The sequence below is a fragment of the Hylobates moloch genome, unplaced genomic scaffold (genome assembly GCF_009828535.3).
Source record: "Hylobates moloch isolate HMO894 unplaced genomic scaffold, HMol_V3 SCAFFOLD_3, whole genome shotgun sequence".
NCBI lineage: Eukaryota > Metazoa > Chordata > Mammalia > Primates > Hylobatidae > Hylobates > Hylobates moloch.
The window spans coordinates 78,085,516-78,098,091 of record NW_026652278.1 but is presented as its reverse complement, the minus strand read 5'-3'; the positions used below and the strand labels follow the sequence as shown (position 1 = coordinate 78,098,091).

Genomic DNA, 12,576 nt, shown 5'->3' with positions numbered 1-12,576 from the left:
CACACACACACACACACACACCCTGTGCCCCTTCTCTGGCTGGCCTCTTCTGCTGAGTTTGAGCAGTCTTTTCATTCCTTCCTCATCTTCCACTCCTTCTCCTGCAGTCCCAGCCCTCTGTTTTTACCTGGGTGCCCACAGCTTTGTGGAGAAATATTGTCTCTCAGACATCACGGACCATATTTGTTCATCTCTGAGTCTCAGAACCCAGCCCCGGGCCTGACAATTACTACCCCGGGATAGATGAACATGGAGATTAGAGGACCTGCTCAGAGGGCAAGTAGGCAGGTGTGAAGTGCAGCAAAGGGCCTGGTGCACAGAGGGGCTGGGTTCAGGGAAGTCCCTGCCTCCTCTGCCCCACTCTGAAGGGGTGTTTATGCCCGTGGTGAACAGAGCGCTGCAGAGCCTGGGGATGAGTGAGTGTGTGAGCCTGGGAGTGGAACATATGGAAGAGATGTGAAAAGTCTGGCCTGTGACAAGACAAAGACTCTGACTTGCCCTGGGTACCACTGTCCCCAGAGCCCTGGGCCAGGGAATCTCTGCCCATCAGCCCAGAGGGGGCCTGGCGTTCTCCTACGCAGCTGTGGAGGGTGCAGCGGTGGGGCTTCTCACCTTGCTGTGAGAATCGGATTAGAAGGGAGCTTTGTTGAGAGATAAGCTGCTCAGACCTGAGCCATCTGTGCCCTCTGAGCCTCAGCCTTGCAGCACTGTGTTCACCGTGGGCACAAACACCCTACCCCAGGATAGGGAAGGAGAGGCAAGGATTTCCCTGAACCAAGTCCCTCTGTGTGCCAGGCCCTTTATGGGCACTTCACACCTGGCTATTTGCCCTCTGAGTAGGTCCTGTAATCTCAGTTTTCTAGAAAACACCCAACATGCCCAGCTCACACGCAACACCCTTAGCAGGGCAGGGCTTCGAGCCCTGGTGTGCGGGACCCAGGGCCTCTTTCCCTGCTCCTCAAATAGTTACATTGTGTTGTGACAAAGAGTGGCCTGCAGGGAAGGCTTTAGGGACACGTTTCTTCTGGCAGAAAGTTGTGCCTCAGGCTCTATCGCTGACCTTGTCAAACAAGGATGTGTCTGCATTGAGTTGATTTATTTATTTATTACTTGTTTGGGTGTTCTTTCCAGCAGACTCACGTCAGGAGGCTAGGAAGGGATTCCTTGGGGACCACTGGATGCTGGTAGTTAAATGCCAGGAGGCTGAATGGACCTGAAGATGGAGGAGACTCTGCAGTCTTGGTCAGCCACCCTTGGGTGCTTGCCACCCTGCACCCTAGCAGGATTGATGGTCTCTGGATTTGTAGCTGTGACAGGTCATGGTGGAATGCCCGGCGGTTTGCACTGGAGAGGCCCACATGGTGGCGACTGAGGCCCTGTGGGCTGAGGTTGGCTGATGATAGCTCTGAAAGTTGATGGCACAATTGAGACAAGGACATGGAGTTCTGGAACTTTCCCAGGGTCCTTGCAGCCCGAGATGAAGCCCTCCAACATTGCAGCTCACTGCTGTGAAGGCTGAAAGGGGAGACAGGAGGCTGCTGGGTACCTCAGGTGCCAGGCATGAGGTTCTCCGCGTCTGGAGTCTTGCTTTGGAGGTGCTACACCTGTGGAAGTGCCCCAGGCACCACCCAAGTGCGGGGCTCTGGCTCAAGCTTGCACGGTTTGCAGAGCCTCACATGATGTCCTGGGAGGAGCAGTGAGTAGACAAGAGGGACAAGGACAGGAAGGTGGCGAGGTCAGAGCCAGGTTGGGGAGAGAGAGAGAGAGGACAACACAATTAAGTTGCATTTTCAAACACATTTAAAAAAAAAATTCAAAGCAAGAATTAGATCTTATCCTTTTCCCTGGAGGCCCAGAAGGGGCTTTTCATGGCAAACAAGACCAGCCCGGATTATTTCGGTCCCATCAGAGGGAACCTAATTGATTGGTAGAAGAGGAAGAGAAGGTGGCTATCCTAAGTGGAGCCCACCTAAGCTGCCTCGGGTCTGGGAGGCCTGTTTCTAATGACTCTGATAGGAGGGTCTGCAAATGGATGTGTGTCCTTGGGCCCTCTGGCTGTCTCTTTCCAGATGGCACATGCCAAGCAATGTGTCCCAAAACTACATTTGCATCTTTTGACAAACCAGTCCCATTTATGGGAGGAATAATCCACAAGAAAGAAAAAGCTGCATGCATTAAACTATTTTTATAGTTTTTTTTTTTTTTTTTTTTTTTTTTTTAAGAGAGATGGGAGTCTCCTTCTGTTGCCTAGGCTAGTCACGAACTCCTGGCCTCAAGCTATCCTCCTGCCTCAGCCTCCCAAAGTACTAGGATTATAGGCATGAGCCACCATGCCTGGCCCATAGTTTTGTTTTTAATTGCAGAAAAAAAAGTGTCTGGAAACAATCTGAATATCCTATAATAGAGAAATTGTTAATTAGTAATGATAATTTGGCCAGGCGCAGTGGCTCACACCTGTAATCCTAGCACTTTGGGAGGCTAAGACAGGCGGATCACTTAAGCCCAGGGGTTCAAGAACAGCCTGCGCAACATGATGAAATGCCGTCTCTACCAAAAGTACAAAAGTTTGCTGGGCATGGTGGTGCATGCCTGTGGTCCTAGCTACTCAGGAGGCTGAGGTGGGAGGATCACCTGAGCCTGGGAGGTGAGGCTGTGGTGAGCCATGATTGAGCCACTGCACTCCAGCCTGGGTGACAAAGTGAAACGCTGTCTCAAAATAATAATAATAATAAATAATAAAATAAAAATTTAATGATAATTCATGATGATGGAAATGTTTCATGGGGACAAAACCCTGTGGTTATGACTACCGCATAGCAACAAGAAGAAAAATGCTTCTGACTTAAGTTTAAAAATTAAAAAATGAGATATAATTAATTAAAAATAAAACCAGGTAAACATGTTTGTACGAAAAACAAAGGACACATAAATGAACGAGAAGGGTTACTAAGTTATGGTCATGAGATTATTCTTTCTCTTTCTGTTTTCAGATTATTACTATATGAAATGTGGTGTGGTAATTAAGATCATGAAATCTGGAGCGAGCCAGATTATTTGAATTCAAAGCCTGAATCTATCACTTACTTAGTAGCTGTGGGACCTTCAACAAGTTACTTAACCTTTCTGTGCTTGGTGCCTCATTTGTAGAAGTGAGAATAGTAATAGTATCTAACTTTTAGGACTATTGTAAGGATCAAATGAGTTAGCAGATGTAAGCGCCACCCACACCTAGTAATTGCTATATAAGCACTAGCTATACAAAGAAATAAATTTAATTATAATTCATCCATCCACTCATGTCTTAACCACAAATAAGTGATAATATTGGTGTGTTTTTCTGTTTTTTTTTTTTTCCATTGGTAAGTGCTTTGATCTTCCCATAGTGATAATCCTAGTAATATATAGCGTAACTTACTCTTTTCCATTAATACCATTTCATGAGCATTTTCCACCAGCGTTTCTGGTGGAGACATATGATTTCCTGACCCCTGATCCTCCTCCACCTCCTTTCATCGCCTCAGATCCCAAGACTATCTTCTCTGGCTCCTACAATAAATTTTGTGGTTGACTGGTTGCAAATATTGTTGCAATTCTCCATCTCTCCTTTGCAGTTTCTCCCATCATGATATGGAGTCTATTTGCCCGCTCCTAAAATCTGGACTGGCCTTGCAACTTGTTTTGGCCAGAATGAATGTGGTAGAGATGAAGGCGGGAATTTCAGAGCCTGTACCTCAAGGGGCCTTACGTGTTTCCATTTATATAAATGGAACTCTGCAGACACCATGTGAACAGTCTGGGCTCACCTGTGGGGAGCATGAAAGATCACATGGAGGAGAGGCTAGTTGTCCCAACCGAGACAATTCTAGACTCACAGACACCAAAAATATGAGAGACCCCAGCCAAGATCAGCAGAGCTGCCTATCCAAATCTTAGAGGAATGAGTCCAGCCAAGACTAGAAGAAATATCCAGCTGACCTGTAGACTCATTGAAAAGAATAAACACTGCTTTGGGTCACTAAAATTGGGAGTGGGTTGTTCTGCAGCTATGGCTAATAGATATAATCACAAGAAGCAAGACCGTGGGTCTGAGGCCCCTCTGATTGAGCCACTGGGAAGGATGGGCTGCCAGCCCTCTTCACCTCCTCCTTTCCAGGGTCTGTTTTCTGGGCCCTCATGTCCATCCTCGTATTGTTGTTGCTGAAAACCTCATGTCCTCAGTGGGTAACATTTGTCCAGGCAATCCGAGCCCCTTCTTGAAGGCAGAGACAACCCTGTGGTGAGGGAGGAATCTCTCTGTGCCCCTTCCAGCCTGAGTATCCCACTATGGGCTCAGTTATTTTTCTGGGTTTCAAAAACAGGGAGGTGGCAAGGAGCTCTTAGGACCTGGGCAGCTTCTCAGCTCCAGACTTCCCACAGGACCTCCCCAGTCTTCCCAGATAGCTTCCTCACGGTGGCCCCAGGATGTGTAGAAGGAAGGTGGCCTGAATGAAGCTTCAGGACCACAGTACTTCCTGGCTGGTGGGGCCTTCACAGCCATTAGTCTGACCCCAGCTTAAGCCTGAGCAGCCCCTGGGCTTGGGGATAGTGCTTGACGCCCGTAAAGAGCCAATAGAGTCAGCACATTGAAACTTCCTTTAAAAAAACTGGGCCAGATGCAGTGGCTCACGCCTGTAATCCCAGCAGTTTAGCACTTTGGGAGGCCAAGGCAGGAGGGTTGCTTGAGGCCAGGAGTTCGAGACCAGTCTGGGCATCATAGTAAGACCCTGTCTTTACAAAAATAGAAAAGTTAGCTGAGTGTGATGGCACGCATCTGTAGTCTCAGCTACTGGGCAGGCTGAAGCGGATCACTTGAGCCCAGGAGTCTGAGGCTGCAGTGAGCTATGATTGTGCCACTGCACTCCAGCCTGGGTGACTGAGCAAGATTCTGTTTCTTAAAAAACAACAACAAAAAGACTTGCTGCTATACAGATTGCTATAAATTTTCTAAATACTCTTTTAGGCTGGGCGTGGGGGCTCACGCCTGTAATCCCAGCACTTTGGGAGGCTGAGGTGGGCGGATCATGAGGTCAGGAGATAGAGACCAATCTGGTCCATATGGTGAAACCCTGCCTCTACTAAAAATAAAAATAAAAATAAAAATAATTAATTTTTTTAAAAAGCCTTTTTAAAGCAAATTGGTAAATGTAATAAATTCAGCAAATCAGCCATTTAGCATGTTGATTTTTGAAGATGGTTTTGTCACATTGACCCAGAGTCCTGAGCCTTCCACATATTGTCATCCCCATGGGCCTACCACAGTGCTGAGATATAAAGCAGTACTCAAGAAAGACACCATAGAATGAGGAGTAGTCAATATTCAGCAAGTGTGTGCCATAGCTGGTGTTGTTGGCTCAGGAACACCCTCTAGGCAACTCTGAGTTAATTTGTATTTCTACAGACAGATGCACAGGCTTTGTCGTACGTCAGTGAACTGGAGCACACGAGGCCAGACTTCTGGAGCCTGGCACACTCAGCAATCCTGCCGTTGCTTACACAACACCCTGGGAACACTGATTCATCTCCCTCCTTGCTGAATCCCAGCATCAGTCCATAAGACAGAAGGTGGTACCACCAAGCCTGGACAAGAATGTGCAGGCTTTGGTTGTTGGTGTTGGAGTTGCTCATCTCCTGTGCCAGCAGCCCTGGCAGGGCTGGGTCTGTCTCCATAGCAACAGCAGGACATGTTTACAGGGCACCATGTGGCAGGCTTGATGCCAAGTCCTGTATAGACATGACCCCATTGACTGCTCATCATGGTCCAGTGAGGCAGATTCTATTATAACTCCCTCTTCACAGAGGGGGAGACTGAGGCTTAGCAGTGCTGGGTGACTTGCTCCAGGGCACACAGCCAGCAGGTGGTGGAGCTGAGATCCCAGCCCAGATGGCTGTTTCCTTCTGGGAAGTCAGCCGTCTTGCTTGCACGCGCATGTCTTCATACGCAGGCTACAGAAAACTTTCTGTGTACAGGGGAAGCAGTTTGTTGTAGTGGAAAGAGGTGGAAAGATCCTGGTTTCGGACTCTGCCTCAGTTTCTTTCTCAGTCTCAGTTTTCCAATCTATATAATGGTGACAAGACCTCCCCACGGTGGTCTCAAGGATTTAAATGAGATCACATGGCAAGGACCCAATACATATGTTTGTTTTGCTCTTCTTGTTCTAAGTTGTTCATAAATTTCTACAATGGAATTTTAAAAAATATACACACAAAAAGAAATCCAGTCTCAGCACAGGAGCCACACACCTAGATTTATTCTCCCGAAGTAACAAAACTGAGAAAACGGATGCACGTGTACTTGCACAGGAGTTAACCTGGCCATGTCTCCTATGCACCGTGTGTGCTTGGTGTATATCTGTCCATCTGCGTGTGTACTGTGTGTGTGCTGTGTGTAGCATAGGAGTGTAGTGTGTGTAGTTGTGTAGTGTGTGTGTGTAATTGTGTGTCCATGTGTAGTGTCTGTGAGTGTATTGTGGTGTGTGTCTGTGTGTGCATGTATTTGTGTGTGTGTCTGTGTGTATAGTTGTGTAGTGTTATGTATTTGTGTGTATGTATTTATGTGTGTTTGTGTGTATAGTTGTGTGGTATGTGTTTGTGTGTAGATGTATTTGTGTATGTGTCTGTGTGTGGTATACGTGTGTGTGCTGTGTGTATGTGTCTATGTGTGTATGATTGTGTGTAGTGTGTATATGCATGTAGTGTGTTTGTATGTATAGTGTGTGTCTGTTTGTGTAGTTGTGTAGTGTGTATGTGTCCGTGGGTCTGTATGTATAGTGCATGGTGTGTGTGTGTAGAGTGCATGTAGTGTGTGTCTGTGTGTGTAGTTGTGTGGTGTGTGTTTGTGCTGTGTATGTGTCTGTGTATCACTATACTGTGTATTGTGTGTATATGCTGTGTGTCTGCGTGTAGTTCTGTAGTGTGTATGTGTCTGTGTGTCTGTAGTGTGTGGTGTGAGTCTGTGTGCACATGTATTTGTGTGTGTCTGTGTGTGTGGTTGTGTGGTGTGTATCTACTTTTGTGTGTAGGTATTTGTGTTTGTGTGTTTTGGTTTGTTGTGTGTGTGTCTGTGGTGGGGGCTCACACACCCCCTCAACTTCCTGCCTCTGAGCAGTCGGTGCAGGAGAGGGGAAGAGGAGGGGGAGGGTGTGAGCTCTTGGGGCTCGCCTCCACCTCTCTCTGGAAGGTTTTCACCTTCTTTCACAGAACCAGGGGCCTGGGGGAGCAGAGCCACAGCCTGCGCTCACCCTGCATCCTGCCTGGGCTGGCACCTCACACTGGTTCAGCAAGAGGTGCGTGAGAGCTGGTTATTTTTATCCTGGCTGGCTGGGCGTGATGCCAGTTTGGAAGAAGAGGCTGTCAGCATCTCCGGGAGAAGGTCTGCGGCTGGAGTCATCCTGTCTTGCTTCCTCCCTCTATCCCTCCCCTGCATCACAGCTGAGCATCCCCCTGGTAGCTGGGAAAGGCATGGAGGCTCCGGCGCTGGTCATGGACCCCATGGGCCATGGCTGCAGAGGAGCAAGTGGGGCCGGGACCTCCTCAGCCTCCTGAGAGAGGGCGCTGGGGCTGCAGAGTCCAGGCAGGAGCCCCAGGTTGGTGTCCGGCTGTCTGACTCAGGGTCCACAGTCTCCCCTTGGGGATCTGCCTGCCCCACCCAAGCTCCAGCAGCCTGACCCTTCCACCTGGGCTGGGCAACTCCAGTGAATGTCTGCCCTGGGCTTGGAGCCCCTGTGCAGGGAACCGGGTGCCCACAGTCCTCCTTGGGCCTGTCCGCCACAGGCCTCCCAGTGTCCCCAGGCCTCAGGGAGAGGGCAGCCTTGCTCTTCTGGGCCTCGCCCTGGTCATGCAGCCTGGATGCTGCCTGCTGGCATCTCTGGGGCTGCCTTACCTTCTGCCAAGCTGCGACTCTCTGGACCCTCGCGCCCACTCCCCTGCTGGTGACCTGCATGCTGGTCTGTGCCCCAGGTCCACAGGACTCACAGACAGCTTTGGTCCTTAGCTTCTGGGAGCACCTCCCAAGCCTTGCTGCCCTCTGTCTTCCATCCCCCACTCTTGCCCTTGCCCTTCATGCTTGCTGCCTCCTCTGCCTGCATCCCCCACCTCCACAGTCCTCAGCTGAGCTCCTGGCCTTTCTTCAGGTCTCATAAATGTCACCTCCTCAGACGCCTCCCACCTAAAGTAAATGTGTTTCCACATAACATTTTCTAATTGCATCCTGCTTTTTTTCCAATGGCAGAATGTATTCAGTTTAAAACGATTAATTTGTTGACTTCGGGGGGAGTCAACAAATTAATCAACAAAACAAAGATGTCCTCCCAGCGAGAGCCTGATGCCAGCCATGGATGGGGGCTGATCAGCATGTGTGGCTGGTCCCATGGCCACTGCAGAACTTCTCCCCCACAGTCCGGATGAGGTGGGGGTACTTACCTTTCAGGTTTGTTGAGTTGAGGCTAGGGACTCGGTGGCAGCAGAGCCTGGTTCTCCTGCCTGGCCAGGGCTTGGCAGGACGCCTCTTCCCTGAGAGTGGACACAAAGGAAGAGAGACTGTCCTTAGTGGGCTTGTCTGTGAGTGAGCTTCCCCTTCCAAGGCACAGGGCTTAGGAATGTTTATCCAGAGAAACTCAGGATGAGCCAGGCTATGAGAGGTCCCAGGGAAAGGGTGGGCCTTGTTGTGATTTATTTTTCAGAAGTAACAATGTTGGGAGACACAGTGGCCCCAAAAAACATCCTTCTCAGGTTCCTGTCCAATAAGCAGTTTCTTTGACATAGTAATTCTCCCCTTGGCAATCTAGCCTAAGAAAATAAGCCTGAGCCGGGTGTGTTGGCTCATGCCTGTAATCCCAGCACTTTGGGAGGCTGAGGCGGGCGGATCACTTGAGGTTGAGTGTTCAAGACCAGCCTGACCAACATGGAGAAACCCCATCTCTACTAAAAATACAAAATCAGCCTGGCATCTTGGCACATGCCTGTAATCCCAGCTACTCGAGAGGCTGAGGCAGGAGAAGAGCTTGAACCCAGGAGGTGGAGGTTGTGGTGAGCCACGATCATGCTATTACACTCCAGCCTGGATAACAAGAGCAAAAACTTCGTCTCAAAAAAAAGAAAAAAGAAAGAAAGCCTGAATAGAGGACATATTTTATGTACACATATACCTTTTACGACATAATTAAAATGTGCAAAGTAGGCCGAGTGTGGTGGCTCATGCCTGTAATCCTAGCACTCTGGGAGGCCAAGGTGGGAGGATGGCTTGAGTCCAGAAGTTCAAGACTAGCCTGGGCAACATAGAGAGACCTCGTCTCTACAAAAAATTTTAAAAATTAGCAGGGCATTGTGGTGTGCACCTGTTTTCCCAGCTACTGGAAAAGCTGAGGTGGGAGGATTGCTTGAGCCCTGGAAGTCAAGGCTGCATGGAGCTGTGGTCATGCCACTGCACTCCGACCTGGGCAACAGAGCAAGATCTTGCTTCAAAAAAAGAAAAGCACACAATTGCAAACTATCTAAATGTCTAATCATGTAAACTCATCATAGTACATTCACTTGATAGCAAGTTATACCTGAAAATATTAGTTGATTGATGCTACTTCAAGAATCTGCTACAGATAGCCCTAAATGGATAGGAAACTTTATGGGGGAAGATATCTATCCTCATTTAATTGTCACTAGAGTATCACTGGTAACTTCCAACATGTCCAAAAAAGAGGTCTGATGAATTGCATGTCATGCACTGTGTTTATGAGGAATTCTAATCACTGTTTTCCTTATTATACATGTGGCACATTTTCATTGCAGAAACTTTGTAAAACAAACACTTGCTATAATTCCGCTACTCAGAGATGGCTACTGCTGACACTGGGTTGTAAATGCTTCCAGAATGTCTTCAATCATAAGTATTTTGGGTGATTATAACAATATATATAGTGATAAATAAAAAAGATATAACCTTGAACATATAGAGGTACATCAATTAAGTTTTTTAAATTCTACATGCAAGGAAATAAACAAAATGTTGAACATGGCTACTCTTGAATAATGGAATTATGAGTGTTTTTCTTCTCTTTATATATTTCTATAGCTCCAGCTCCCCCCACCCAAAAGTTTAAGTAACCATAACCACTAAAACAAAAAATAAATGTAGGCAGTTTCTAGAGGGTTAGACAAGAGAAAAATGTATTACTGAAACACTCAGCTATCTGAACCAAGAAAGGCAGCCGGGCACGCTGGCTCACACCTGTAATCCCAGCACTTTGGGAGGCTGAGGTGGGTGGATTACGAGGTCAGCAGCTCAAGACCAGCCTGGCCAAGATGGTGAAACCCTGTCTCTACTAAAAAATACAAAAATTAGCTGGCCTTGGTGGTGGGCACCTGTAATCTCAGCTACTCAGGAGACTGAGGCAGAGAATTGCTTGAACCCAGGAGGCAGAGACTGCAGTGAGCTGAGATCGCGCCACTGCACTCCAGCCTGGGTGGCAGAGCAAGACTCCATCTCAAAAAAAGAAAGAAAGAAAAAAAAGGCAAGAAAGCTAAATATTCATATCTACGGAAGTAAAGAGATAGTGTCCCCTTCTTCTAAACATGCATAAATATACCCCACCTCCCCACCACACACACCTTCATTCCAGCTGCTCATGGATATTTTCTGGGCATGAGGTTTTGGGATGTTCAGACTTAGGTGGCCTAATAATTAATGTATTCATTTGCCCAACACTAATTTACTCTGTTCCAAGCATGATACAAGCACAAGAGAGTGGCTCCAGAAATTCTAGATAGGTAGGACTTAAGCACAGTAATCTAGCTGAGAGGTTGTATGTGTGTTTACATGGTGAACACACCACTTTACTTAGGCTGGGTATGTATTTGGAGGTGCAGGGGCTGTGAATGGAACCCTCAAGCCACCTGCAGGCAGTCCTGAGCCCCAAACCAATAGGTTCAGGAGCAAGAGCCCGTCTTTCCAGGGCTCAGGACTGCCTGCCAAGGCCTGCCCTCCAACAAATCCTGATCAGAGTCTTCCCAGATGCTGAAATCCTGCTCAGGGAACTGCACCCTGGGGACTGCCCTACCTTCTGTGGAGAAGATGGAGAAGCAGAGAAGCAGGATGCAGAGCAGGCTGAAAAGGACTAGAAGCCTCATGGTGAGAAGGCAGACTCTCACGTCCTGGGAAGGGAGCTGTGCTGCAGAAGTCCTCCCTTGGGGCCACCTTGGACATTTATAGAGTTATAGAGAGGTGTTTCCCAATGGGCAGGGCCCTAGTAGCCTTGCAGTTCTCCGAAAGGGTAAAGTCAGCCCCTCCCAAGAGGAAAACCAGTGTTTCGAGATGCATTTAGTAACCTGTAACACAGAAAGCTGTAAATGCCCAGCCCAGAGATCTTTCAGCACTGGCTTCAGTGGTGAGAACAGGAATCAGCTGCCCAGGAAGAGTCACGGTCTAGAGTTGATCGTTAACTTTTAGTGTCAGTAATAATCCTATCGAATGCAGCTCTTCCTGCTCATTCCTCAGCTGTGTCTGGGAAAAGGATCATAAAACCTGTGCAGGTTCTCATCCAAGGATGAGTCTTGAGTAACCAATGAGATGTAGGGAGCACAGGCCCTGGAGTCAGATGACCTGGGTTTGAGTCCTGGCTCTGCCACTTAGCAGTGTGACATCAAACTTGTCCTTGAATGTCTTTGAATCGGCTTCCCATCTGTGAAATGGGCACAGGACTATCTCTCTCACAAGCCTGTATTGAGGCACGTATGAGAAGCCATCTGCACCAAGGTGCTCACACAGCTCTTAAAGGAGGTGAGGCCACAGGTGGACTTTGATGTTTAAGACAGTGATGAAATGAGAAGGCACTTCAAGTAGACAGTCACCCTGAACAAGGCCTGGAAGAGAGGGGCCTCTGCCCAGGGGCATGGGGGAAAGTCTGACCACAGGTGCAGGAGGCTCAGATGCCACCCATTCACTGGACACGTGACCTGGGCTGAGCCATGCGCTTGGCTCCAGGGACACAGAAGACACTGTGTCTCACCTCAAGGAGCTCCTATTGGTGGAGGAGGCTGCGCAGACAAGTGACTGTCTCACAGTATTGTAAGTGCTGTCTATACTGAAGGAAGGGGAGGTAAGTTGCTCAGTCAGAAGGTGGGGGAGGGAGGGGATGCTCTGCAGAGATGGACTGAGATTGGGTCAGGGATGGCCTGGCATGGTAGGCCAGGTCATGGTGGGCTTCCTGGACCAGCAGAGGAATCAGACTGGCAAAAGGGAGGCCAGGGGATCCTTTAGCCGGGTAGAGACTGATGACAGGAGTGCTTTGGGCTCCTTTTCCATCAGAGCGGTTCTGAGTTCCCTTTAATAATGGTGCATGGGTGCCTGAACACTTGCTAGGCTCTGGCCTCAGATGGTGTCAGAGGGTCCAGAGCCCCTGGGCCTATGAGAGATGGTGGGTAGGAGGAATATTTTGGGGGAGAAATTAGGATGTTTCCCATGCACTCTGATGAGCCTCCACCTGGGCTGCTCTCAAATCTTCACTCCCAAACTGAGGGAAGAGAGAGACCCTCTCATATTGTTTTATG

General features: G+C 48.5%; 1 protein-coding gene across 1 annotated transcript; it reads right to left on the bottom strand.

Annotated features, from left to right (window-relative positions):
* Window positions 1-1,075: 1,075 nt before the first annotated feature.
* On the bottom strand, window positions 1,076-11,208 carry GPR15LG (G protein-coupled receptor 15 ligand). The gene is made up of 3 exons (XM_032141565.2): window positions 11,088-11,208; window positions 8,458-8,547; window positions 1,076-1,684 (listed from the first exon to the last, which is right to left on the bottom strand). Exons 1-3 carry the CDS (start codon window positions 11,155-11,157, stop codon window positions 1,599-1,601), a joined length of 246 nt encoding a protein of 81 aa, XP_031997456.1. The 5' UTR covers window positions 11,158-11,208; the 3' UTR covers window positions 1,076-1,598.
* Between the last annotated feature and the right edge of the window lie 1,368 nt (window positions 11,209-12,576).

Bases quoted from the DNA above. Each gene is read 5' to 3' on its own strand.
- GPR15LG (XM_032141565.2), bottom strand. From the start codon at position 11,157: ATGAGGCTTCTAGTCCTTTTCAGCCTGCTCTGCATCCTGCTTCTCTGC. The intron at 8,548-11,087 runs GTAGGGCAGTCC...GTCCACTCTCAG, and splicing joins CTCCATCTTCTCCACAGAAG to GGAAGAGGCGTCCTGCCAAG. The intron at 1,685-8,457 runs GTAAGTACCCCC...TGCTCCTCCCAG, and splicing joins CAACTCAACAAACCTGAAAG to GACATCATGTGAGGCTCTGC.